The 26,658-nt window shown below is 42.5% G+C and overlaps 1 protein-coding gene across 1 annotated transcript in view; it reads left to right on the top strand.

Moving 5' to 3' along the window:
* ARSB (arylsulfatase B) overlaps nucleotides 1-26,658 on the top strand; it is a 180,723-nt gene that overhangs the window by 29,189 nt on the left and 124,876 nt on the right. The window contains 1 exon segment of the mRNA NM_001101175.1: nucleotides 5,961-6,168. Coding sequence (NP_001094645.1) covers nucleotides 5,961-6,168 — 208 coding nt within the window.

Below are 26,658 nucleotides of genomic sequence, written 5' to 3'. Positions count from 1 at the left end.
TTTCTTTGGTATGCTTGGCATGTTGTATATACGGTTGAAGATTGAAAGAATGAGCTAAAGTCTTGAGGGAACTGTGGTCCTTGTCTTTTGAGGCTTGAGGTGGGGCATTATTTTACAGATAAGCCATCTGGCTTCGAGAAGTGAGGGAACTTGTTCAGGGTCACAGAGTTAGAACTTAAAACCATGGTGTTTAACTCGAGAGCTCAGAGCACTAACAACCATCTGAGGTTCACAGTTCAGATTCGACCAGAGGTGACGAGCCCCAGTGTGATTCAGCCTGATGGTTCCAACATACAGTGCTTTAACAGCGTGCTGGGATCCTCTGGAAGGCTTGGAAGAAGTACCACAGTTCCAAATACTGTGATTTACTAGGCTGGGGTGGGAGCCTATCAGTTACTTACTTTCCCTCCACCCCCAGCTCCCATCAGTGGTTCTGCCATGACGTCTCTGTTGATTGCCCCCAAGCACAGAGGGGCAGGCAGAAGCCAGCTGCCTTCTACAGGTTCACAGTATGTCGCTACTTTAGTGGTGTAACAACTACAATATGCCTACAGTAAAAATTAGTTCCCATGAAGGAACAATAGAGTGTTCTCTCCCAGTGCCCATAACAGTAAGCAGACAAGAGGAAGCACCTGGGCTGAAAGCGTTCCTGGTGGGTGGGCTGTCTTAACTGGTGCCATGGGCGAAGGCGCAGGAGCAGAGGGAGACTAGAGGTGCTGAGAGCTCACGAGCCATGCAAACTGGTGTGTGATGAGTCCGCTGCTGCTTATGGCAGCATTATGGAAATTGCCAGGTGAGAGGTGGTCCTTTTCCTACAATGACTGAAATATTCTGAAGCAGTATCCAGCCTTTTGGGGATCCTCAGAGTCAAGTGTGAAGCGCAGAAACAAAGGAATGAAATAATCAATAGCTGAGTAGTAGCCCCCAAAAGTTTAAGACGTAAAATGCAGGTGTTTACATTTTCCACTCTCGACAAAAGGATGCAGCCCACCAGTTCCAGGATTTTCATCCTTTTATTCCAACATTGAATCTAATCCTGTGCTAATTTCTCTGTGCTATCTACAGACTGCAACATGGACAACTTGCTCTAAGATGGAAATCGTTAAAGAAATACAAAGTGTCCACAAGCTGACTTAAAAATGTGTCTATTTTAAAGAGCCCTTGAGGGGGAAAGAGCATCTGGAGCTATTTTATAACAGAAACATGGTGTTGGAATCAGGGAGAAATTGCTAATAACCATTGCACAGTGCTGGGAGCGAATGTCATTTTTTTTTCCCCTGCAGGATAATTCCCTTAGTACTAACACTACAACGTGAAAGTAACACATTCACAAAATATCATTTTGTTAAAAATAGCCCCCCCCAAACTTTGCAGAATAAAATGTTTTCTCACACACCTCATCTACTAGCAGTTTCTTAAAGCAAATGTGAATTTCTAGTGGTAGACACTCACTTTTTCCTGCCACAGTTTGGGAGGAAATGTCTTAATTTGAAAGTCAAAGAATAACACTTTAAAAACGTATCATATGCTTTTTAAAAGTGATACTTTAAATTAGAAAAATATACTAAAGAAATGAAAATAAGGCTTTCTTCCTCACTGAAATTAGCATAATGAGAAACAGAAATGAATCCTTAGCACCATTTTAATATGCTAATAACTTTAGGCAATAATGTCATGCTGCTGCTGCTGCTGCTAAGTCGCTTCAGTCGTGTCCGACTCTGTGCGGCCCCAGAGACGGCAGCCCACCAGGCTCCCCTGTCCCTGGGATTCTCCAGGCAAGAACACTGGAGTGGGTTGCCATTGCCTTCTCCAAAGCATGAAAGTGAAAAGTGAAAGTGAAGTCACTCAGTCGAGTCCAACTCTTACTGACCCCATGGACTGCAGCCTACCAGGCTCCTCCGTCCATGGGATTTTCCAGGCAAGAGTACTGGAGTGAGTACTGTCACTTAATACCTAAACATCGGGTGATGATTCACATTTAGGATACCAAACCCGACCGAAAAGGGTACAGATTCTTTACCACTGAGCCACCAGGGGAGCCCATGCAATATTGGATGGAAATACTCTAAACTGTGGTCCCTTGGGCCTCTCCTCATTAAATGGGCTACCCTGTTTATCATTCTGCCTCCTGATGACCCAGAGACATAGTGATGTGTGCAAGGCTGCTTGCCAACACACTGAATGGTCCTAGATCACTGCTGATGAAATGGGGAAAAGACAACTTCTTTTGTTCAAGGACCACCTTTATCTTTACTCATTAGTTAAGAAGATCTAGCTGACAAGTGTGTATTGTGTGTATGTGTGTGTGTGATGCGTGCATGTTCAGTCGCCCAATCGTATCCTATCTTTGTGACCCCATGGACTGTAACCCACCAGGCTCCTCTGTCCATGGAATTTTCCAACACTGGAATGGGTTGCCATTTCCTACTCCAGGGGATCTTGGATGAGGATCAAACTCTCATCTCTTGTGTCTCCCGGATAGGCAGGCAGATTCTTTACCACTGCACCCCCTGGGAAGTGCAGTTGGTAGGTAATGGGGGGCTTTACAGGGCCTATAACAATCACAGGCCAAGGCAGACTGCATCTCCCAGGGGTTGTTTTCACTTTTTTGTCTCAGATTTGTCTCTTCTGTTTGAACTAACAGGAGCCTGACCCCTGGAAAAATGGGGAAATAGTTGTAGTTTCATCATTTTAATCCCTCAAGAGCAGTGGCCATGTCTTTAGCCACTAAGGAATAATTATGGGAAAGATTTTAGGTAATTTTTTGCTACATTTAACCAAGTGAGTAGAATGATTTCCATTCTAGCTGTTTATAAGACCCTTGAATGGTGGTCCCAGAATCATTGTTTTTTTCCCTGGTGTGGTTATGAGAACTCTCTTCCACCAGCCCCTCCAGCTGTCACCGCCAGGGATCACTTTCCAGTTGGAAATGACCTGCCCTCCTTCCCCTTTCTCTCTTTCACCAAGGGTACTGCCATACTGACCAAAATGATGTGGGCAAGCATGTTTTCTCCTGAAACATTGGGCTCCCTCCATAATTTTTCTACTCCTGCCCACTGCAGAGAATCCAGATCAGAGTCACAAACAAGGGCCAGGCTGCTACCCTAAGAAAGTGAAGCACAGTGGAGAGACTGGAGAGTTGGAGGGCCCTTGTGGGTGGGATCTCTGTTTCCCATACTCCAGCTATTTGTTGTCTGGGCCTGGAGTTATCAGAGGTTCTGATTTTTCAAGAAAAACAAAACAAAACAGGTTTTTAGTGTGACATTTCCTGGCTCTTAAAAACTTGATGTGTGTTGCAAATTGTTGTAGCCTTCCAGTTTTTAATCCTTCCCCATCCAGACCTTGGCTGGTGCTTGGTCTTGTGCTGACGACTCAGACTGTAACTGCACTGCCAAGTCACAGGGGTCCCTGCTCATTCTTTCCTCTCCAGACATCTTAGCCCAGGGTCCTTCCTCCCCAGCTGGGCAGAGCATCTGCTGGGATTCCCTTCCCTGTGGTCTGGAGGAGCACGGAGTTGGGGTGGGACTTGTGTGGTGGGATGAGAGCGCGTGTGTTGAGGGGCAGTAGAGGCGGAACTAAAGCCGTGTCAGAGCTGTTAGTGTTGCCTTTTGAGGGCTGGAATTTGGAATGTCTTCTCATGGAAATAATGTACACATGAAACCTAGGGTCTCCTTATCACGGTTGTCATTCCATCTCCTGCCTCTTATTGAACAGTCACTTTGAATGTTTTGATTTGGGGGAAAAGGTATTTCTAAGTTCCAAAGAGGTGAACTGAAAATACTCTCTTGGGTGTCTATTTGAGTTCTATGTATGTATACCCATTACGGTATCACAAGGATGTATAATATATAATTTGAAACATTTTTTTCAACAGTAATGAATGAAATATGAGCCAACCTTCCAGTCTGTGTTCTAATATTCCCCCATTCTTTATGAGATTTAAAAGTCTCAAGTATATCAACAGAATTATGTTTTTTTTCTTGGGTCGAGCCAGTTGTCTCCCTGAGTGTTTTCATTAAAGAATTCTATAGGAGCATGGTGAAAAGAGTACCTTCAGAAAGACTCATTAAAAGGAAGAGGCTAACCCAGAATACTGCTAATGTTAAATTCTGTAAATTGATGTCAGAGGTAAAATAGAATCAGTGTATCACCCCCCTCAGTTTCCAGGAATTAAATTGGCCTCACGGTTCACTTGTTTTCTTATGAAAATATAGACAATGCTTAAACCTCTCCTAAAAGGTGGTCACTTATTTTTCAGCTAAAGCAGAAAGCTAACCCATCTATTGGGACATATCCACACAGTAATACTGGACTTTCCGATAGGAAATTGCTTTGCAATTAATATGAATTTGTGCAAGCCATAAAGCTTATCTAAGCCTCAGTTACTGCTGCTGCTACTGCTAAGTCGCTTCAGTCGTGTCCGACTCTGTGTGACCCCATAGACGGCAGCCCACCAGGCTCCCCCGTCCCTGGGATTCTCCAGGCAAGAACGCTGGAGTGGGTTGCCATTGCCTTCTCCAATGCATGAGAGTGAAAAGTGAAAGTGAAGTCGCTCAGTCGTGTCCGACTCTTAGCGACCCCATGGACTGCAGCCCACCAGGCTCCTCCGTCCATGGAATTTTCCAGGCAAGAGTACTGGAGTGGGGTGCCATTGCCTTCTCAGTTAACTTACCTGTAAAATGGCTGTAACAAGGTGGTTTTTGAGTACTACGTGAGACAGAATTGTTGGTATTATTATTTCCATTTGTTTGAATCAGAGCTTTCTAGGCAATTTTAGAACTCAAGCTTTTTCATAAAATTCACCCATTTAAAGTGCACAATTCAATAATAAACTCACAGTTGTGCAACCATTACCACAATCTAAGTTTTGAACATTTTCACTGCTCCTGGAAGAAGTCTTGTACCTGTCAGCCATCACTCATCACTCCTCTCCCTCAGAAATCCAGACTACTTCAGGCAACCACTAATCTATTTTCTATCTCCATAGATTTGCCTATTCTGGACATTTTATATGAGTGAAACCATATAAATGTGATCTTTGCAATTGGTTTCCTTCACTTAATGTTTTCAAGTGACATCTATGTTATAGGATGTGTCCTTACTTCATTCCTTTTTATGCCTGCATCATAGTCCTTTAATTGCTGTATATTGCTGAAAATATACCACATTTTGTTAATCCATTCATTAATTGGCAGACATTTTGCTTCCACTTTTGGCCTATTATGAATAATGCCACTGTGACCATCCATGTACAAGTTTTCGTGTGCATATATGCTTTTGTTTCTCTAGGGAAATTGCTGGCTCATATGGTAACTCTATGTTTAACAACTTCAGGAACTGCCAAGTTGTTTTTCAAACTGGCTATACCATTTTACATTCCCATCAGCGGTGAATAAGAGTTTTAATTTTTCTGCATCCTCACTCACACTTCTTATTTCCCAGTTTTGAAATTAAAACCATCCTAGTGAGCATAGGAAATGGCAACCCACTCCAGTATTCTTGCCTGGAGAATTCCATGGACAGAGGAGTGTGGTGGGCTAGAGCCCATGGGGTCACAAAGAGTTGGACACGACTGAGTGACTAGCTTTCTTTCTTTTCTTCAGTGGGTATAAAGTAGTATCTCAGTGTGGGTTTTTTTTTTTTTTTTTTTTTTGTATTTCCCTGATGACTAATGGTGTTGAGCATCTTTTCATTTTGGCTGTTTGTATGTCTTCTTTGGAGAAATATCTATTCAAATTCTTTGCCCATTTTTGTAATTGAGTTAATCGAGTTCTGTTATCAAGTTGTAAGAACTCTTAATATGTTCTGGATACGTATCCCTGATCAGATATATGATGTACAGATATTTTCAACCCAGTTTGTGGGTTGTCTGAATATTACTTTTTTAACCAATTGACTTCTCTCTGTATATATCATGCTTCCAAGCCCACCTAACTGATTGGTACAAATTCTCTTTCCAGCCTCTGTTTCTCTACCTTGCTCTCCAGTCTGTCCACGAGCCCCTTCAGGTCCCCGAGGAATACCTGAAGCCCTATGACTTTATCCAAGATAGGAATAGGCGCTACTACGCAGGAATGGCGTCCGTTATGGATGAAGCAGTGGGAAATGTCACCGCGGCCTTAGAAAGACGCGGGCTCTGGAACAACACGGTGTTCATCTTCTCCACAGGTAAGTCTGTCAATAGGAAAATCATCTCTTGGCAAAGCTTAGGACGTGGTATTCGATAAATGGAATGAAGATAAATTGGAACATTTAGCAGTTCCTTATTAAAATAAATGCTACTTGCAAGAGTGGAGACATGGTAATAATGGATAGAAAAATGTGTCTAAGGAAAAAAGAATTATGAGCCTTCTTCCCTCTCCCTTCAGATATCAAACAGTTCTTAGAGTTTACTTGAAAACAAGCAGTAACTGGGTAAATGTGAGTGGATATCCTTCCTATGCAGGGCAGCTGGGCAGTGAGTCCCTAGAGTGACTTTTTCCCAGCAGTCTGTACGAACCAGGCATCCTTTATGAAGAGGACTTCTGCTGGCTCGGGGGTCCCTATGTCAGTGCCACGATAGATTGTGACATTATTAAGATTTGTGACATTATGAAAACACTTAAATGGAGCTATTTAAATTTGGGCTAAAGTCTCCAAGTATTAGATCAAATCAGATCAGTCGCTCAGTCATGTCCGACTCTTTGCGACCCCATGAATTGCAGCATGCCAGGCCTCCCTGTCCATCACCAACTCCCGGAGTTCACTCAGACTCACGTACATTGAGTCAGTGATGCCATCCAGCCAACTCATCCTCTGTCGTCCCCTTCTCCTCTTGCCCCCAATCCCTCCCAGCATCAGAGTCTTTTCCAATGAGTCAACTCTTCTCATGAGGTGGCCAAAGTACTGGAGTTTCACCTTTAGCATCATTCCTTCCAAAGAAATCCCAAGGCTGATCTCCTTCAGAATGGACTGGTTGGATCTCCTTGCAGTCCAAGGAACTCTATAGATTTTTTAATATTAAAATTTTCTGACAATAAAGTTATACATGTTGACTACAGAAAAAACAAAATGGAGAAAGAAAATTTTTTACAACAGTTTTCATTATGGCAAGGTCATTCTGATTCCTCATCTATTAAGTATGTGTTTTTCCCCTCTTCTCATTAGACTCCTTGTTCAGTCGCTCAGTCATGTCTGACTGTTTGTGACCCCATGGACTGCAGCGTGCCAGCCTTCTCTGTCTTCTATTATCTCCCTGAGTTTGCTCACATTCATGTCCATGGAGTCAGTGATGCTACCAAACCATCTCATCCTCTGTCACCTCCTTCTCCTTTTGCCTTCAGTCTTTCCCAGCATCAAGGTCTTTTCCAATGGGCCAGCTCTTCACATTGGTGGCCAAAGTATTGGAGCTTCAGCTTCACATCAGTCCTTCCAATGAATATTCAGTGTTGATTTCCTTTAGGATTGACTGGTTTGATTTCCTTGCAGTCCAAGGGACTCTCAAGAGTCTTCTCCAACACCACAGTTCAAAAGCATCAATTCATTGGCACTCAGCCTTCTTTGTGGTCCAACTCTTGCATCCCTATATGACTACTGAAAAAACCACAGCTTTGACTATATGGACCTTTGTCAGCGAAGTGATGTCTCTGCTTTTTATTATGCTGTAGGTTTGTGATAGCTTTTCTTCCAAGGAGCAAGTGTCTTTTAACTTCATGGCTTCAGTCACCATCTGCAGTGATTTTGGAGCCCAAGAAAATAAAATCTGCCACAGATTCCATCTTTCCCCCCATCTACTTGCCATGAAGTGATGGGACCAGATCCCATGATCTTAGTTTTTTGAATGCTGAGTTTTAAGCCAGATTTTTCACTCTCCTCTTTCACCCTCATCAAGAAGATCCTTAGTTCTTCTTCACCTTCTGCCATTAGAGTGTATCATCTGCATATCTGAGGTTATTGATATTTTTCCCAGCAATCTTGATTCCAGCTTTGCTTCATCCAGCCTGGCATTTCGCATTATGTACTCTGTATATAAGTTAAATAAGCAGGGTGACAGTATACAATCTTGTTGTACTCCTTTCCCAGTTTTGAACCAGTCATTTATTCCATATCTGGTTCTAACTGTTGCTTCTTGACCTGCATACACATTTCTGAGGAGACAGGTAAGGTGGTCTGGAATACCCATCTATTTAAGAATTTTCCAGTGTGTTGTGCTCCACACAGTCAAAGACTTTAGTATAGTCAATGAAGCAGATGTTTTTCTGAAATTCCTTTGCTTTCTCCATGATCCAGTGAATGTTGGCAATTTGATCTCTGGTTCTTCTGCCTTTTATAAATCCGGTTTGCACATTTGAAAGTTCTCAGTTCACATCCTGCTGAAGCCTAGCTTGAAGGACTTTGAGCATAACCTCACTAGCACATGAAATGAGCACAATTGTACAATAATTTGAACATTCTTTGGCATTGCACTTCTTTGAGATTGTATTGGAAAATGACCTTTTCCAGTCCTATGGCCACTGCTGAATTTTCCAAATTTGCTGGCATATTGAGTGCAGCACTTTAACAGCATTATCTTTTAGGATTTTAAATAGCTCAGCTGGAATTCCATCACCTCCACTATCTTTGTTTGTAGTGATGCTTCCTAAGGCCCACTTGACTTCACACTCCAGGATGTCTGGCTTTAGGTGAGTGACCACACCATTATGGTTATCCAGGTCATTAAGACCTTTTTTGTATAATTCTTCTATTTATTCTTGCCACTTCTTAATTTCTTTTGCTTCTGTTAGATCCTTACTGTTTCTGTCCTTTATCATGCCTGTCCTTGCATTAAATGTTCCCTTGATATCTTGTTTTCTTGAAGAGGTCTCTAGTCTTTCCAATTCTATTGTTTTCTTCTATTTTTTTTTTTTTTTAATATAGTTCATTTAAGAAGGACTTCTTATCTCTCCTTACTATTCTCTGGAACTCTGCATTCAATTGGGTATATCTTTCCCTTCCTCCCTTGCCTTTTGCTTTTCTTCTTTCCTTAGCTATTTGTAAAGCCTCCTCAGACCACCACTTTGCCTTCTTGAGTTTCTTTTTCTTTGGAATGGTTTTGGTCACTGCCTCTTGTACAGTGTTATGAACCTCCATCCAAAGTTCTTCAGGCACTCTTTCAGATCTAATCATTGAGTCTATTCATCATCTCCACTGTATGATCATAAAGGATTTGATTTAGGTCATAAAGAATCCCTCTGCAATGCAGGAGACCCTTATTTGATTCCTGGGTTGGGAAGATGCCCTGTAGAAGGGATAGGCTACCCACTCCATATTCTGGCCTGGAGAATTCCATGGACTGTATAGTCTATGGGATTGCAAAGAGTTGGACACAACCAAGTGACTCACTTCACACCTGAATGGCCTAGTGGTTTTCCCTACTTTCTTCAATTAAACCTGAATTTTGCAGTAAGGAGCTCACGATCTGAACCACAGTCAGATCTGGGTCTTAAATTTACTGACTGTATAGAGCTTCTTCATCTTTGGCTGCAAAGAACATAATCAATCTGATTTCAGTGTTGACCATCTGGTGATGTCCTTGTCTAGAGTCATCTCTTGGGTTGTTGGAAAAGGGTTTTTGCTATGACCAGTCTCTTGGCAAAATGCTGTTAGCCTTTGCCCTGCTTCATCTTGTACTCCAAGGCCAAACTTGCCTGTTACTCTGTCTCTTGACTTCCTACTTTTGCATTCCAATCCCCTAGGATGAAAAGGACATCTTTTTTGGTATTAGTTCTAGAAGTTGTTGTAGGTCTTCACAGAAAGTGTCAACTTCAGCCTCTTTGGCAACACTGGTTAGGGCAAAGACTTGGATTACCTGTTGGGTAAATCCAACTTTATAGTATGCATGTATTTTCATTACACTACTAATTACAGTTTGCTATGGTTTTATTTAGAATATTTGCATAAATTTAAAAGTGCAAATGAAGTAGGAGGTTTCTTTTCTCTCTGTCGGGTTTTGTTGTATTGCTTATACACATATCATGATATAAGTTGGATTTTTTCCATATTTTTCTATGTTCTGGAACACTTTACAGATTGAAAGATCCTTCTGGTCCCTGGAACCTTTTTAGAAGGCTTAGAAAAATGATCTCCATAGTTTACATTTTTGCTTAATTATATCTAAGGGGAGTGGGTCTTTAAAATAGTTTAACATTAATTTTGCCTGAAATACAGTGAGCCCTTTGATCTGAATGTTGAGATTATTTTTCACTTCAGGAAGTCTTCCTTGTTCCTATTTTAGCTTATTGCTTTTGTTCTGCTTGATTTGTTTCTCAAAAATGTCTTTAATTAGTAAGTTGAATTACTGACTCAGCTTTTCTTTCATCAGCCTTAGTTTTTCATCTTTTCTCAGTCTTCTGGAGCTCTTCTGCATTACCAGTTGGACATTTCTGCAGTTTAAATTCAGCTCTTTAATATCTTCGGTGGAGATTATTATTAATTGTGGTTTTAGTGTCTTTGCAATCCTTTCTTTTGCTCATTCAGTTCTTTTTCCTTCTAAGCTTGTTAGTAATAATAATGACTACTGTTTTTTAAATATTTCCTGCATGCCCAGGCTGTCCTTGGGTTTCGCCTGTACTTTGTCACTGTTGTGCATTAAAGCTCAAAGCAGCCTTGTGAAATAAGTTTCTTTATTCCTATTTTATAAATGAAGAAACCAAAAGTTAGACTTAGTTAAGTGATTTGCCCAAGACTAATGCTGTGGTCTGAATGTTTGTATTCACCTCAAATTCATATATGATGGTGTTGGAAGGTGGGGACTTTGGGAGGTAATTAGGTTGTGAAGGAGGACACCTCGTGCGTGGGATTAGTGTTTTTTTAAAGGAGGCACCAGAGAGATCAGTAGCATCTTCCTCCACCTGAGGACACAGTGAGATGGTGTTGACTCTGGAACGAGAGGAGTCTCATCAGAACGTGACTCTCCTGGCACCTTGATCTTGGACTTCCAACTTCCAGAACTGTGAGAAATACATTTCTGTTTTCTTTTAAGCCACCAGGTCCGTGGTATTTTGTTTGCACCCAAATGGGCTAAGAGCCACACATCTTAGAAATGGAAGAGAAGAATTCAAACCCAGATCAACTTGAGGCCAATACCTGTTAAATGTAATCAGTTGTGCTTTTCCATGTCATCAGTTTCCTTCCGTCTCATCCTCTTGTCCCTGATTTCTGCTTTTTAGCTTTCTACACTTCTATTCATATACCCATGCTTTTCCTGAATCTTTCTGAATAGAGCTTTTCTAAAACCTTCATTTCTATAGTAAGTGATTACCAGCTATGTACTCTTCCGAGTATAAGCAGCAGAGGATCTAGAGTGCATGGCTGTCTCTTGGGCCTCCGGTCATTGTCCCCTGATTAATTCCTTCTCAGATCTGTAACTTGAGGTCAAGTTGCTGCACGCAACTCACTCTATTTCCAGTGGCCTTCAGGCATTGGGAGCTTCTCTTCTGGCTCAGCTGGTGAAAAATCTGCCTGCAATGCGGGAGACCCCGGTTCGATCTCTGGGTTGGGAAGATCCCCTGGAGAAGGGAAAGGCTACCCACTTCTGTATTCTGGCCTGGAGAATTCCATGGACTGTATAGTCCATGGGGTTGTAAAGAGTCAGACATGGCTGAGTGACTTTCACTTTTTCAGGCATTGAGTCTTCTACACCCTTGTGAACCTGATTGACCTAACTGGTATTTTTTTCTCTTTGGGCTGCCTGGTTCTTCGGCACCACCACCAGACTCTTCCTGTCTCTATACCTTCAGGGCTTTAATTAGAGGGGCATTTGCCCAGGTAGTGTGCCCTGCTGCCAGGCCCTTTCTTCTGCTCAGTGTTCTAGGGAGCTGTGATCTCTAACTACAGATAGAAAGTTGGGGAGGTAGTAATTCTCCGATCATGTCCAAAATCAGCACCGTCCCCTCCCCTCCTGGGCTGCCTTTGTCCTTCTTTTCAGATAGGTAGATGGCTCTGTGTCATGAGGCAAGCAGGGTAGACCAGCCCTTGTTTCTTCATTCCAGCTTCTCTAGCTGCACAGCTTGTGGACATTTCTCCAGGCTTCTCTCTGGCATTTGAATAGATTGTCTATCAGACCTGGTTTCTTACCTTGTAATGAGTTTTCATCTCATTCTAACTCATGGCAGTGTGATGTCATTCATCTCATTCTGTGTCTGTGTTGCTCAGTTGCCCAGTCGTGTCTGACTCTTTGCAACCCCACGGACTGCAGCACACCAGGCCTCCCTGTCCATCACCGTCTCCCGAAGTTTGCCCACGTTCATGTGTGTTGGCCGTGATGTTGTCCAGTCATCTCATCCTCTGATGCCCTCTTCTCCTTCTGCCCTCAGTCTTTCCTAGATCTGTCTATGTTATTTTGGCAGAATATTGGTTAAGAGAAGCAGCACTAGTAGCTATTAGGAAGATACTGTTTTAACTTGTGCCCCTATTCCCAGAGCTGAGCTTTATAGTTATTAATCCCAGGAATCTTCACACAAGGCTAATCCTGAGTAACATGAGCTAAAATTAGAACTTACTCTGGAGCAACTAGATCATAAATTGAAACTAGGAAAACTGATTCTAAAACCTTGAAAGCAACAATTGATCACAACATCTTTCTGCAGCTATTGTGTATTTATATTAACTCACATCAGAATAACCATTTCCACTTATATTTAGAGGGAGTTTGACTATAAGGAAAACCTAATTTGCAGTTCCTCCTCTGGAGACTTCTCTGTGTTTATTGACAATTTCTTTGCCTGAAGTGGAATTTAATAATGTGATTAAAACCCAAGGAAACAAGGCCTGACTCTGGCTGGCTATAGAGCAGTGATTCATTTTTTCCAGTTTTCTCACTTTACTTGACTGGGCACTGCTCTTCTTTCCAAGCATAAAAATCCTGGGTATGTTCAAACAAGTAATTGTTGAATCCGATAGTATCGAAAACCCTGACATACACTAGCTTCTTCGTATCACATGTTATTTAGTGAAAGGGAGACACAAAGGCATGTTTTCTTTTTAGGTCTAGATGTTTAAGGACGCTTCTAAAAATCTTTCTTTATAGTCTGGAGGAGGCCCCTGAGGCTCCTTCATTTCTTGTTGTCATCATCGGAGCACTTAAGGTGCAGTATGCCATCTGGGGACCACTTGCCCCCTTGGAGTGTTCATTAAAAATATAGTTACTCAGGTGATGGCTGCCAAACACTGAATGTGCTAAATGTCACTGATTCAACACACTAAAGTGATTAATTTTATGTTACGTGAATTTCACCTCAGTTTTTAAAAAAGTAGTTTCTTAGACTCTAGTATGGATTCTAGATCTGAGCCCAGGAATCTCCATTTTTAACAGTAATACAGGTAATTCTTCTTACAGAGGAATTTGAGAACTTTTAATCCAAAGGAACTTATACGAACCCTGGGAATTTAACTAATGAAGAATATATATGTATGTAGTATATGTTTACACATATGTATTTATAGGAATATACATAAATGCAGTAATATATACTATATTTGCCAGAAACCAACTGGATTTGAATTTCAACCTCTCCTAGGTGTTTTCATTTCAGGTAAATGCACCCATTTCTAGAAACAGACTCTTGAAAAAAGTAAGAAAATTTTAAATGTAATTTTACTGCATATAAATTACAACCTTGATAGATTAATGACACTCTTTTTACAATGTGTGATTATTAGTGAGTGGCATTAACAAAAATTGCTTGTCTCCTTACAAACATAATATTCTGTTCTTTTTATACAAGGATGACCCTTCTAATCCCTCTTTGATAGAATATGATCAGAGTTCAAGTCCCAGTTTTCCTGCCAATTAGTTGTGTAGACTCTGGCCTCAGTTTCATTATCTATTAAATTCTGATTGGCCGGTCACTTGTTGATTCACCTGGTCTCTCATTGCAGATAGAAAGATGAATAAGATATGGTTCCAGCCCTTAGGAATCTTGCACTGTAGTGAAGCAGGCAAGCAAATGTACTCTTCCAATGCAATGGAAGAGTGCCCAGAGATCTCACCAGAGCCTAGCGATCTGGGGAGGCATTCTGAGATGGGAAGGTTGGCTGTGAGTTGGCCAGAGAAGCAGTGTGCAGGTGAAGAAGAGATTGAGCAGCTGAGAGAGAGGACTGTGACCAAGGGTAGAGAGGAGAGAGCTGTCTGTCAGAGGTCCAGTGGGGCTGGAGCCTAGAGTGCAAGGCAGGGATGGCGAGACGTGAGGACAGGGAGTGTGACCTGCAAGTCAGCTCAGAAGAGACCTGTGTACCTGCAGGGGGGAATCGCAAAGGCAGCGAAGGCAGTGGGAGGCCTTGAAAGGTCTGAAACAGGACCAGCTTTTCACCTTAGGATCGCTGTGGGGGATGGTTGGAGACCAGCAGACCTTTGGGGAGATTATGGCAGGGGCTAGAAGGAGGAGGAGGAGGGACTGAATAAAGGCAGAGGGAAAATGGATGGAGTGGAAAGGAGAGAGAGTCAAGAAATGCACTGAGAGCTTGAACCAGTTGACTCCTGATACTAGGAAAGTTGATGATTGTGTCAAGCTGTGTTTTCAGAGCTTTTGTCAGTGCTGGTGACAGCTTTCCATGGGGCCATCCCCCTTTAACAGGCAATGGGGTGCGTCTGCAGAGAGCTGGAGAGAGTGCAGCCCGCGGCCAGAGCACCTGTGTGGCCCCTGTAGCCATGGACCCACAGTCCGTTTGAGACTGGGGCGAGGGGGTCGACCACAGTATCTGAAAGTGTGCGGTAATGGTTCGGGTTGTCATAGTTACTTGAAGGTAAAGTCACTTTTGAAGGCCGGGCATCTGTAGCGCTCAGAGCAGCCTCGCACAGTGGAGAAGTGTCCTGACATGGACAGTGGTAAGACCAGCATCGAGGAACCCTGCCCACATCCTTTCACTGCACATGTCTGCCTGGACAGGGGAGCTCATTCCCAAACCTGAACTTTCAACATTTATTATCTGATCTTTCACAAACTTATGTGTGATTTAATGTCTTAAATAGAGCAATAAAGATTTGTAACTAATTCCCCCAGATCTTATGTCCCTTTCTCCCTCATATGTTGAATTCCCTTCAAAATTGGTCCCCACAAATGGAGAACTCCTTCAGTTTAATGTACTTAAGCAGTTGGCAGACTTGTGAATAATATAGAAATTTGGTGCCAGGAACAAAGTAATCTGATGCTGGCAAATCAGTCTCACTCAGTTCTTCACACTCTTAACTGCATTCCTGACAAAACTAAGGAAAACCTGTTAAGTGAATAAGTGATATAGTGGATCCACACCGACTTTCTCTTTGCAAATGCTTTCAACACAAGTACCGTAGAGGGAGATAACAGCGCATAGCTCAAAACTCTGAGACAAGAACCATTTTATCCCTCACCAGAGGTCATGAACCCATTTCACCTCTTGAGAATTGTCACATTAATGTTCATGCTAAAAGCATGTTGGGATACTTTAGGATTTTATTTGTAATAGGTAGTAATGCATACAGATTTATCCATTATTTTATTGAGCAAAGATAATAGTCAATACATTTCAAAGGCCCCAAGAATGATGTCTTACCTTTGTAAGACAAGTAAACCACTAAATCTGTGATGAACCACTGAATCACAAGCCCAGAGTCTAAGGCAAAGATGCTTCTTAATCCCTATGTTTATCAGATCTTTGATGTTTTATCATAACTCAGCTTATATACTATAATATTGTGTTATTGATATTATGAATTTCTTAGCATGAGAAACATAATCTTTACTTTCACACTTCTGTGAGAAGTGACCATTCCCTGAGTTTATAATTAATGGAAAATATGAATTGAAATAAGCATATTTATTGACTGAATTGTAAGCTTTCCAATGTGTTTGGGTTTACTTTTGCCTCTTGTTTTGCACTCCATTTTAAAGATCACATTTAAAATGGACCCATTTTTTATACTGTACATTGCTCACAAAGTTCATTAAAAGCCAAAGTCCCTGTGGAAGTGAGGGCAGTATTGGGTTGGATAGGCTGAACTGGGGGATGAAGGCAACAAGGAGAGTCTGCATAGAAAGAATCATGTGGGAGCCACACTCACAGTAGGGCGGAGGGGCAGAAATAAAGTCGGGTCATCCCAGTTACAGATGCAAATAGGCAACCAGAGGATGAAGGAAGGGACTAAATGGCCTAGGAATTATTAGTTTCTGAAACAGCAGAAAACAGAGTGTATTTCAGGTGTTTTGCATCTGGATTGTTTAAAAATCAGTCTTTAATTATAGATTGAAGATGAAAATTCAGATTTCAAAGGAGGACCCAGTATTTTCCGTTGACAGACAAAAGATGTGTGTTGTTTACACTCCTGTCTCCCAGCGTGTAATGGGGGTTGACTCTGTAGTAGTTGTTTTAAGAAAACACACAAAAAAATGAGAGTGGCTAAATTTTAGCTACTGAAGAATCCAACTAGTTCTTCCCCATTTTAATCCACATGCGGGGTTCACCTCGAGGCGGTGGTAACTGCTGTGCATGTGTGTGGAACATATTGAAACAAGGCATTTGCTCCAGAACTAGGGCCTTCAGGGCTAGCTTTGCCAGCGTTCTGTCCCAGATTCCTCTCTCTCTGTGTCGATGCAGTGATTGCTGTGTGGTTTTCCTTAGGCAGCAGAGGAGAGGCTGCGTCTCCTCCTTGCCCAGGAGTTTAAGGAGACGTGCTCTTCCAAGGAGGCCCTGGGAACCAGGGCTGAAGCTCTTTGCGGGAGATAGCCCTGCTGTGCTGGGCCTCAGACAGGCTGCTCATCCTTTGCTTTCCGAAGCATGAGATTTTCCCCCACCAGGCCTAAAAACAATAATAATAATATATTTGAAAAAATCCCCATCGCGTCCCTTGCTGACTTTGGCAGTTAGGTCCCAAGCGTCAACAAAATGTTGTACCCAGAAATCTGCCTTCCAGGCTTGTTCCCTTCTTACAGAACAATCCTTAGCCTCGTGGGGGCTCTTTTTTATGTTTTCTTAATGAGAAAATATGTCAGAGATTATTGGCACCACGGGTTTGTTCCTTTCTGGCGGTTTTCACCCTTAACCAACTGTACTTTCTATGATCTCTTTCCTATTTTCCTTTCACAGTATGGGACGCATCTAATCAGCCTCTCCTAGGATGGCTGCTCCAAGTACACACTGATTTTTTTTTCCTTTATCATTTCTACTCCTAAACACTTTCTTATTTGTGCAGAGTTTAAAAAAAAAAAAAAAAGGAAAGGAAAAGGGCTTCAAAAAACTTAAACATTAGAAATGACACTCACTGCTGTGGAGACTACCAACAAAACCTAAAGCTACATCTGTTTTCAAAACAGCCTGTGATCTGGTACCATGCTGATGCATACTGACGCACACACATTAGTCAATGGTGCAGAAGCAGTTGCGGGAGGGAGACCGGAGTGCTGTGTTTGGACTGAGGACGCTGGCTTTATGGTGCTGCTTCGGCATCCTGCTTTGGTGTCGTTTGGTTGTTAGAAGGTCCGTCTCAAGTCCAGAGGTAATAGAGCAGGCGGAACGGTGGAATCTGTGGAAAATCCAGTCCCCCCAATTGCCCTGTGTGCAGCACGTGAGACCTCACCTCTGCGAGTCCCTGAAGGGAGTGATTTGATTTGTGTCTGTGCTGGGTGGCGATCATCAGGCCGTCACCAGGTAAGGTCACCTGAACAAGTGGCTCATCATCTTCTTCCTAAAACAAGAATCAGTCAGTTGATACACATGACTCTCAGTTTTGTTTAGGACAATATGTTGATCCCAAGGAGACCAGAAGCTAAAGATGAGAGGCATAAATTTCATATTCCCTTGGGGGCAAGGGGGGCTTCCCCGGTGGCTCAGCTGGTAAAGAATCCGCCCACAATGCGGGAGACCTGGGTTCAATCCCTAGGTTGGGAAGATCCCCTGGAGAAGGGAATGGCTACCCACTCCAGTATTCTGGACTGGAGAATTCCATGGATTAGTCCATGGAGTTGCAAAAAGTCGGACACGACTGAGCAACTTTCACTATTTCACTATAGGGGCAAGGCAGGGACCAGGCAAGTGTAAGGCTGGGAGAGGTCCTTTCCCGTGCCTGGGGCTCTGACACATACTCTAGAAGGATTTGTGTTAATTCCCTGATCGCCAGGCTGAAACTGCTTTGTGCGGGGAGAAATGGTACAGAGGGCAGTGTGAATGGCTGGGGGAAGACAGGAAGTCTGGTCCAGGACCGTGCCTAGCACAGACCTCAGGAAATATTAGGAGGTGGAGGAGTGTGCATGTATTCCAGATCCAGCAACACACCCAGTTACCAAAGATTCAAGGTCAAGTGGGTGCAACAGAAAGATGAAGTTTGGAAAAGAGCCTCTGGATCAGGGGCAGCAGGAGAAGCTTCATGAGGAGACAGGATATAATTAAACTGTGCTTGAATGATTGATAAGATATCAGCGGGTGAATGGAAACAGAGGGCAGGACATTTGGGGCATGCAGAGTGGTGTGAGCAGATGAGTGGGGGAAGGAGGGAAGCAAAGGTCTGTTCTGGGCGTGTGACTAGGCCAGTCCAGCCTAGTCACAGGGACATCCAAAACCTTAGATGTGTCCTCCTGGAATGTTCATTTTGCTCCAATGTATAGAGGGAAAATTACTTAACTTAATTGGTTAGTCATTTAAAACATTTTGACATTAAAAGAAACGGCAGATTAAGGAACAGAATACAATGAATTTCACAGATTTTTTAAATAAGTGTTCAGAATCTCAGATTTCCACTCTTAACGTTTAATGGAAGAATTTAGAATTCTTAAAAGGAGATCAGCTCCATTCATTTGCAAAAAAAAAAAAAAAAAATGCCCACTATGCCTTACCTGGAACTTGGGGCAGGAGCTGGGTCTCCTCTGGGAGGTGGGGCAAGCAGGTCAGCCCTTGGCCACAGGGCGGAGGGTTTTGCTTAGCTGTAAGCGAGCCCCATGTGACTCTGGGCACTGTATGTCCTGGATAGCATATCTTGACAGTGGTTGGTGTGGCTCGTCTTAAAGGATGTGGCTCCGTCCCACACAGCAGATATACAGGACTGTATGTCTACATGCAAACGAGGTCCATTCTGACAGCACGTGCTTAAGTCCAGTTTGTTCATAAGTCCAGTGAAGCTAGGCTAGGTAGCCAGCTAACACAGTTGGCTATATAGTACTGTACTGTAAAAGGTTTATAATACTTTTCACACAAATAATACATTAAAAAACAAGAAATAAAACGTTTGCAATCTTCCAGTGCAATACCTTGAAAATTATAGTAGTCGAGTACAACAGCTGGCATGCAGTAGTTGGCATCGTGTAAACGGGCGAGAAGAGTTATTGACTAGAGGAGGGGGTGGGGGCAGTGGTGGAGTTGAAGGATGGTCAGCAACAGGTGATGGAGTGAAAGTGAAGTCGCTCAGTCGTGTCCGACTCTGTGCGACCCCAGGGACTGTAGCCCGCCAGCTCCCTGTCCGTGGAATTCTCCAGGCAAGAATACTGGAGTAGGTAGCCATTCCCTTCTCTAGGGGATCTTTCTGACCCGCGGATCAAATCTGGGTCTCCTACATTGCAGTCAGATTTCTTTACTGCCTGAGCTACCAGGGAAGCCTAGGAGATGGAGGGCAAACTGCCGTTTCACTCATGCTGACATTAATGGCACAGGTTCTGGTTCCTTGCTGGATTCAGTTCTATCTACGCTCTTGAAAAATCGATCCAGTGATATCTGGGTAGTGGCTCTTTTTTTCTCATCATAGGTGACACAGTAGCACTGGATTGCATTCTGAAGGGTTGCTGCAGCCATCATGTACTGTTCTGCGTTTGGGTCCTGGCCCTCAAAAACTAACAGTGCTTCCTCAGATAGAACAAACTTACTTGATCGCACATGCGAACACATGCTCACAGCTTTGAACGTTTGCAACTTGAAGGTTCATATGTAGGGACTTACCGTACCTTTGTGCACAGATCTGGTCAATGCATTTTATGCATTTTTTTTTCATGCATAAAAATGAATGCAGGGAGGCCTGGCTGCCTTGCTCTGCCGGGATAATGGAATGAAGGGTCTTCAGAGGTTCTTTTTGAGTCTTCAATTTCCTTTCCTTTCTCCCCTGCTGGTCCTAAACCCTGAATTCCTATCTCAGCTTCTCCAGCCCCTTTGGCTCCTGCTCTCCCCAGGTCCTTGCCCCCATGTGGTTCCTTTGTTTTCAGCATGTTTGGGTTGTGAATGTTTAAGCAACTTAGATCACAGACTCTGTTTTTCCTAGGCAAGGGAAAGGGCATACCCCTCCCCTTTAAAACTGTCTCCGGCTTTCCCAAGTTTTGAGAAAGCCACATGTAGCCTCTCCAAGCTACAGGGGCATCTCAGAGGCCAAACAGGCCAAATTGTTGGTGGGTGAAGGAGCTCCTAGACCTTCCTTTACCATTTCTCTTTTAATTCCCATCTTTCCTGGCACATGTCAGATTGACTTTGTTACAATTTTTTGTCATAATACCAATCTCTGCCCAGTGCTATAGAGAGCTTTCTCATATCATGGTCATCCATTCATAAGTTAAAGGAATTAGGAATGCCAAGAAGAACTCAGTTAACCTAATGCTAAATAGTGCACTAGCCTTCATTATTTGGAGAAGAAAAAGATTTGGATCTGTGCTAGCCACAGAAGGCTACTGAGCATTGAAAATGTGATTGATTTGAACTGAGATGTGCTGTAAGTGTGAAGTACTGAACTTCAAAGACTTGTTATGAAAGAAGAATGTAAAATAATATCTCAATAATTTTCATATTGATTACCTGTTAAGCTGATATCTTTAATATATTGGGTTGAACAAAATATATCATTAAAGTTAATTATAACTCCACCTTTTTGAAATGTGGCCCCTAGAAAAATTTTCAATTACACCTGTGGCTTGGGTTATATTTCTGTTGGACAGTGTTGCTCTAGATTGTATCTTTGCAGTAATTAATTCCTCGTGGGAATTCCCCAGGGATTATTTATTGACGATTTTTCTCTCTTAATCACCAAGCTAAGATGGGAAAAGGACACAGTAGACTGTGAAGTTCTACGAGGCGAGAGCTTGTCTGTTAACCTCCTTCTTTGGAGGCAGGAATGATGAGGCCATTTTGCTTAGGAGGCTCATAAACTGTTTTTGAAGATGTTTCCAGAAAGAGTCTTGACGAATTGACAACATCACTGAAGGAAGGGCATTGCCTCCCAGTGGCTCCCCTCAAAGATGTGATTCATTTAGTTGCCTAAACCAGGGCTTGGACTATTGAATAAAGAAAGAAAGCAGTCTTACTGCTTGAAGTCGATGTCCCCATTGGGTCTCAGCATAGAAATAGACACATGGACAAGAACCATGATCATCCCTATTACTGTTTTATAAATACAGGCTGCAACATGATGGAGGCAAAAGGGGAAAAGAAAGTCTTCTCCAACTGCTCTAAAGAAAACCCAAAATATTTAACTTGTTTGCTGTGGTGCCAGAAGAAATATTGTTACAACATAGAACAAATAGAATTATGGAATCTTGAATCATAATATGATTAAATACCCATACTGTCTAACGTTTTCTTTGAAATCTTAATCATTAGTTCTTATGTAGGTTGAAGATGAACTCTCAAGGCCTCTGTATCCATTTTCAGCAAGCTTTTTTTTTTCTTTAAGATTATAGAATCTTTTGGGGGGGACAAGTTCACTATTAGGAAGTATTTCTCTATAAAATAGAAGTAATCTTTTCCAAAAAAGAAAAAAAAAATTTTTTAATTTATTTTTTAGAAGTGCTTTTTTTTTTTTTTTTTTTAAGATTTTAATTTTTAAGAGCAGTTCAAGTTCACAGCAGGGTTAAGAGAAAGATAGGGACATTTCCCCATGTCCTTCCTGCCCCCACATATGTGTGCCTTCCCAATCTTATCAACATCCCCCACCAGGGAACTTTTGCTTCTTAAGGTCTTTAAAGTGTTCCCTTTGTTATAGCCTCCATTGTCTTCTAATTCTCTGGGGTAGATGAGAAATAATTATTATCTCTTTTGTAAATAAAGATACAGTCCCAAGGGTTATGATAGGGATATAACCCCAAGGGAGGTGATTTGTTGAAAACTTGTAGGTGACCAGTAACAAACATGATTTGAAAACTTAGATCATTTGTTTTGCATCCCAGCTACTAGGTTCCCAGAATCACAGGGCCACATGCATGCTCAAGTCTTTTGTCCACAACAGAACTTGCTGTTCTGAACAGTGAGGAGGTATGTCTTATTCTCAGGGGTACTTCTTGTTATTAAATTCTATACTGTGCTTTGTTCAATAATATAGTTATTTATACAATGTTTAGAAAGTTAACAGCGATAAACTGAATTCTTTATCTTGGTAGTCTTACTTTCTTCCCAATAACAATTTAAGAATAAAAAGATTTAGGCCTCTTTGCTGTCTTCTTGGAGGCTGAGTTGCTGTGAAGCTATGAAACCTTCATTATCACATTCCCACTGCTTGATTTGCCAGCTCACTTTCTTGAGGAATTTAATCAATCTTATCTCTGTGTATGGCTAAAAACCAATGGCATTTATTTTCTCTGCAAGTACTTATTTACTTTTTCTCTTAGACAGCTGTCCCTGTGTTGATAATCTTTTCTCCAGTCTTAAAGCACGGATTGATTTTGGAGCTTCAGCAAGATCAGTGGTTCCACTGATTGCAGAAACCATGTTCCTGTGGATTAATGAACAGTCTGTGTAACCATCAACAAGGGATCCTGCTGAGAATTGTAAATGAGAAAGACGTGATGGGTTGTGAGAACTGGGGGCTGCAAACCTGAGGACTCAGAAAAGAGCAGACATAAGCAGTCTCTTCCTTGTTAACTCTTTTCCCAGCCAGTCAGCCAGCCTTTGTTCCTTAATCATTTGGGGCTTGAAAATGTATGGACTCTTGAGATTATATTTACAAGTGACTTCCCCGGTGGCTTAGTGGCAAAGAATCCACCTCCTGCAGTGCAGGAGACATGGGTTCAAGAAGATCGCCTGGAGTCAGGAAGATCCCCTGGAGAAGGAAATGGCAACCCACTCCAGTATTCTTGCCTGGAGAATCCCATGGACAAAGGAGCCTGGCAGACTACAGGCTATGTTTACAAGTGCAGAAATATTGTTCAGTGGATCTTTCCTAAACAGTGTGAAGAGTAAGACCTAAGAAACAGGTTGGAAAAGAAAAATGACTTTAAATGTTGACATATCAGGACAGTGCTTTGCTTTTAAAGTTACATGCTATTATTTCAACTCCAATTCAGTCTGTTCCCTGAAGCAGAGCCAACTGTTGCCCTTGTGTTCCGTCACTGTTCTTGGCCTTAGGCAGACACGGCTCATCGCAGGAACTTAGTAATGGACTGAGATTTTCTTCCAACTCAAAAGAACACACCAGAATTGAAATTGCATTATAGCTCCAACAGGCCGCCCAAGTCCTGGCTCAGTGGCAAAGAATATTCCTGCCAAGGCAGGAGACGCAGGAGACTCGGGTTCGACCCCTCAAGTCTTCCTGAGGGTCAGGAAGAGCCTCTGGAGAAGGAAATGGCAGCCAACTCCAGTATTCTTGCCTGAAAAATCCCGTGGACAGAGGAGCCTGGTGGGCTACAGTCCATGGGGTCACAAAGAGTCAGACATGACTGAGCAACTGAGCACATGCACAACAGCTGCCTAAGTCAGGTGACTGACAGAGCCGCATAATGTGCCAACAGAGACTCCAGTTTCAGTCAATGCAGAATCAATACAGAAAATCAGGATGGCATGTTGGGTGGCATGTTGGAAATGGGGAGAAGCTAGGAGGCCGGGTCTGGGCAAAGCCAGGAATAGGGGACTAGGCTGCCTGTAGGACTGGCTTCTGAGGTTGGGACAGAGTCTGATTTGTAATGGACCAGAAGATGTGGCGATCTTGAGGCCCTTCCGGGAGAGTCAGCGTAGCAAGTGGTTAAGACAGAGCAGGAGCTCTGTAATCAGGCAAACCTGAATTCAGATCCTCTTTCTACGACTTACCAATTGGGTAACTGGGGCTAAATTACTTTTCTGAGCATCAGTATTCTATCAGTCTGCAAAATAGGAATGATGCTTACTCATAAGACTGTTACGAGAATTCATGTAATGCACGTGGTATCAGGCCTGGTGCAAGGAAGGATTTGGTAAATTCAGCTACCATTATTATTACCGTCACTATCTGAGCTTTGCTTTTTTGCACTAGTTGACCAGGACACCACAGCAGTAATCCCTAGGTGATATGTTGTTGTACAAACACTGACTGTGTGCAGGAGCCAGAAGTCCAGAAACTCTCTGTACTACATTTGCAACGTTTCTGTACCTCTAAAACTATTGTAAAATTAAAAGTTTAAAGAAATCCATGGGGACTTCCCTGGCAGTCCAGTGGTTAAGATTTCATGCTTCCAATGCAGGGACAGGGGTTCAATCCCTGGGCAGGGAACTAAGATTCCACATGCTTCACAATGCAGCCAAAAGATAAAAATAAATTTTAAAACACTAAAAGTTTAAAGAAACACACACACATAAATATCTCTTCAGATCAGATCAGAGCAGTCGCTCAGTCGTGTCCGACTCTGAGACCCCAGGAATCCCAGCACGCCAGGCCTCCCTGTCCATCATGAACTCCTGGAGTTCACGGAGACTCACGTCCATCGAGTCAGTGATGCCATCCAGCCATCTCATCCTCTGTCGTCCCCTTCTCCTCCTGCCCCCAATCCCTCACAGCATCAGAGTCTTTTCCAATGAGTCAACTCTTCGCATGAGGTGGCCAAAGTACTGGAGTTTCAGCTTCAGCATCATTCCCTCCAAAGAAATCCCAGGGCTGATCTCCTTTAGAATGGACTGGTTGGATCTCCTTGCAGTCCAAGGGACTCTCAAGAGTCTTCTCCAACACCACAGTTCAAAAGCATCCATTCTTCAGCCCTCAGCCTTCTTCACAGTCCAAGTCTCACATCCATACATGACCACTGGAAAAACCATAGCCTTGACTAGATGAACCTTTGTTGGCAAAGTAATGTCTCTGCTTTTGAATATGCTATCTAGGTTGGTCATAACTTTCCTTCCAAGGTGTAAGCATCTTTTAATTTCATGGCTGCAGTCACCATCTGCAGTGATTTTGGAGCCTAGAAAAATAAAGTCTGACACTGTTTCCACTGTTTCCCCATCTATTTCCCATGAACTGATGGGACCGGATGCCATGATCTTCGTTTTCTGAATGTTGAGCTTTAAGCCAACTTTTTCACTCTCCACTTTCACTTTCATCAAGAGGCTTTTTCGTTCCTCTTCACTTTCTGCCATAAGGGTGGTGTCATCTGCATATCTGAGGTTATTGATATTTCTCCCAGCAATCTTGATTCCAGCTTGTGTTTCTTCCAGTCCAGTGTTTCTCATGATGTACTCTGCATAGAAGTTAAATAAACAGGGTGACAATATACAGCCTTGACATACTCCTTTTCCTATTGGAACCAGTCTGTTATTCCATGTCCAGTTCTAACTGTTGCTTCCTGACCTGCATACAAATTTCTCAAGAGGCAGATCAGGTGGTCTGGTATTCCCATCTCTTTCAGAATTTCCCACAGTTTATTGTGATCCACACAGTCAAATGCTCTGGCATAGTCAGTAAAGCAGAAATAGATGTTTTTCTGGAACTCTCTTGCTTTTTCCATGATCCAGCGGATGTTGGCAATTTGATCTCTGGTTCCTCTGCCTTTTCTAAAACCAGCTTGAACATCTGGAAGTTCACGGTTCACATATTGCTGAAGCCTGGCTTGGAGAATTTTGAGCATTACTTTACTAGCGTGTAGGATGAGTGCAATTGTGCGGTAGTTTGAGCATTCTTTGGTATTGCCTTTCTTTGGGATTGGAATGAAAACTGACCTTTTCCAGTCCTGTGGCCACTGATGAGTTTTCCAAATTTGCTGGCATATTGAGTGCAACACTCTCACAGCATCATCTTTCAGGATTTGGAATAGCTCAACTGGAATTCTATCACCTCCACTAGCTTTGTTCGTAGTGATGTTTTCTAAGGCCCACTTGACTTCACATTCCAGGATGTCTGGCTTTAGGTCAGTGATCACACCATCGTGATTATCTTCATCGTGAAGACCTTTTTTGGACAGTTCTTCTGTGTGTTCTTGCCTTCTCTTCTTAATATCTTCTGCTTCTGTTAGGTCCATCCCATTTCTGTCCTTTATCGAGCCCATCTTTGCATGAAATGTTCCTTTGGTATCTCTCACTTTCTTGAAGAGATCTCTAGTCTTTCCCATTCTGTTGTTTTCCTCTATTTCTTTGCATTGATCGCTGAAGAATGCTTTCTTATCTCTTCTTGCTGTTCTTTGGAACTCTGCATTCAGATGTTTATATCTTTCCTTTTCTCCTTTGCTTTTCACTTCTCTTCTTTTCACAGCTATTTGTAAGGCCTCCCCAGACAGCCATTTTGCTTTTTTGCATTTCTTTTCCATGGGGATGGTCTTGATCCTTGTCTCCTGTACAATGTCACGAACCTCAGTCCATAGTTCATCAGGCACTCTATCTATCAGATCTAGGCCCTTAAATCTATTTCTTACTTCCACTGTATAATCATAAGGGATTTGATTTAGGTCATACCTGAATGGTCTAGTGGTTTTCCTTCCTTTCTTCAATTTCAGTCTGAATTTGGCAGTAAGGAGTTGATGATCTGAGTCACAGTCA

The sequence above is a fragment of the Bos taurus genome, chromosome 10 (genome assembly GCF_002263795.3).
Source record: "Bos taurus isolate L1 Dominette 01449 registration number 42190680 breed Hereford chromosome 10, ARS-UCD2.0, whole genome shotgun sequence".
NCBI lineage: Eukaryota > Metazoa > Chordata > Mammalia > Artiodactyla > Bovidae > Bos > Bos taurus.
The sequence above is the reverse complement of the archived record's forward strand: the minus strand, read 5'-3'. Positions and strand labels throughout refer to the sequence as shown.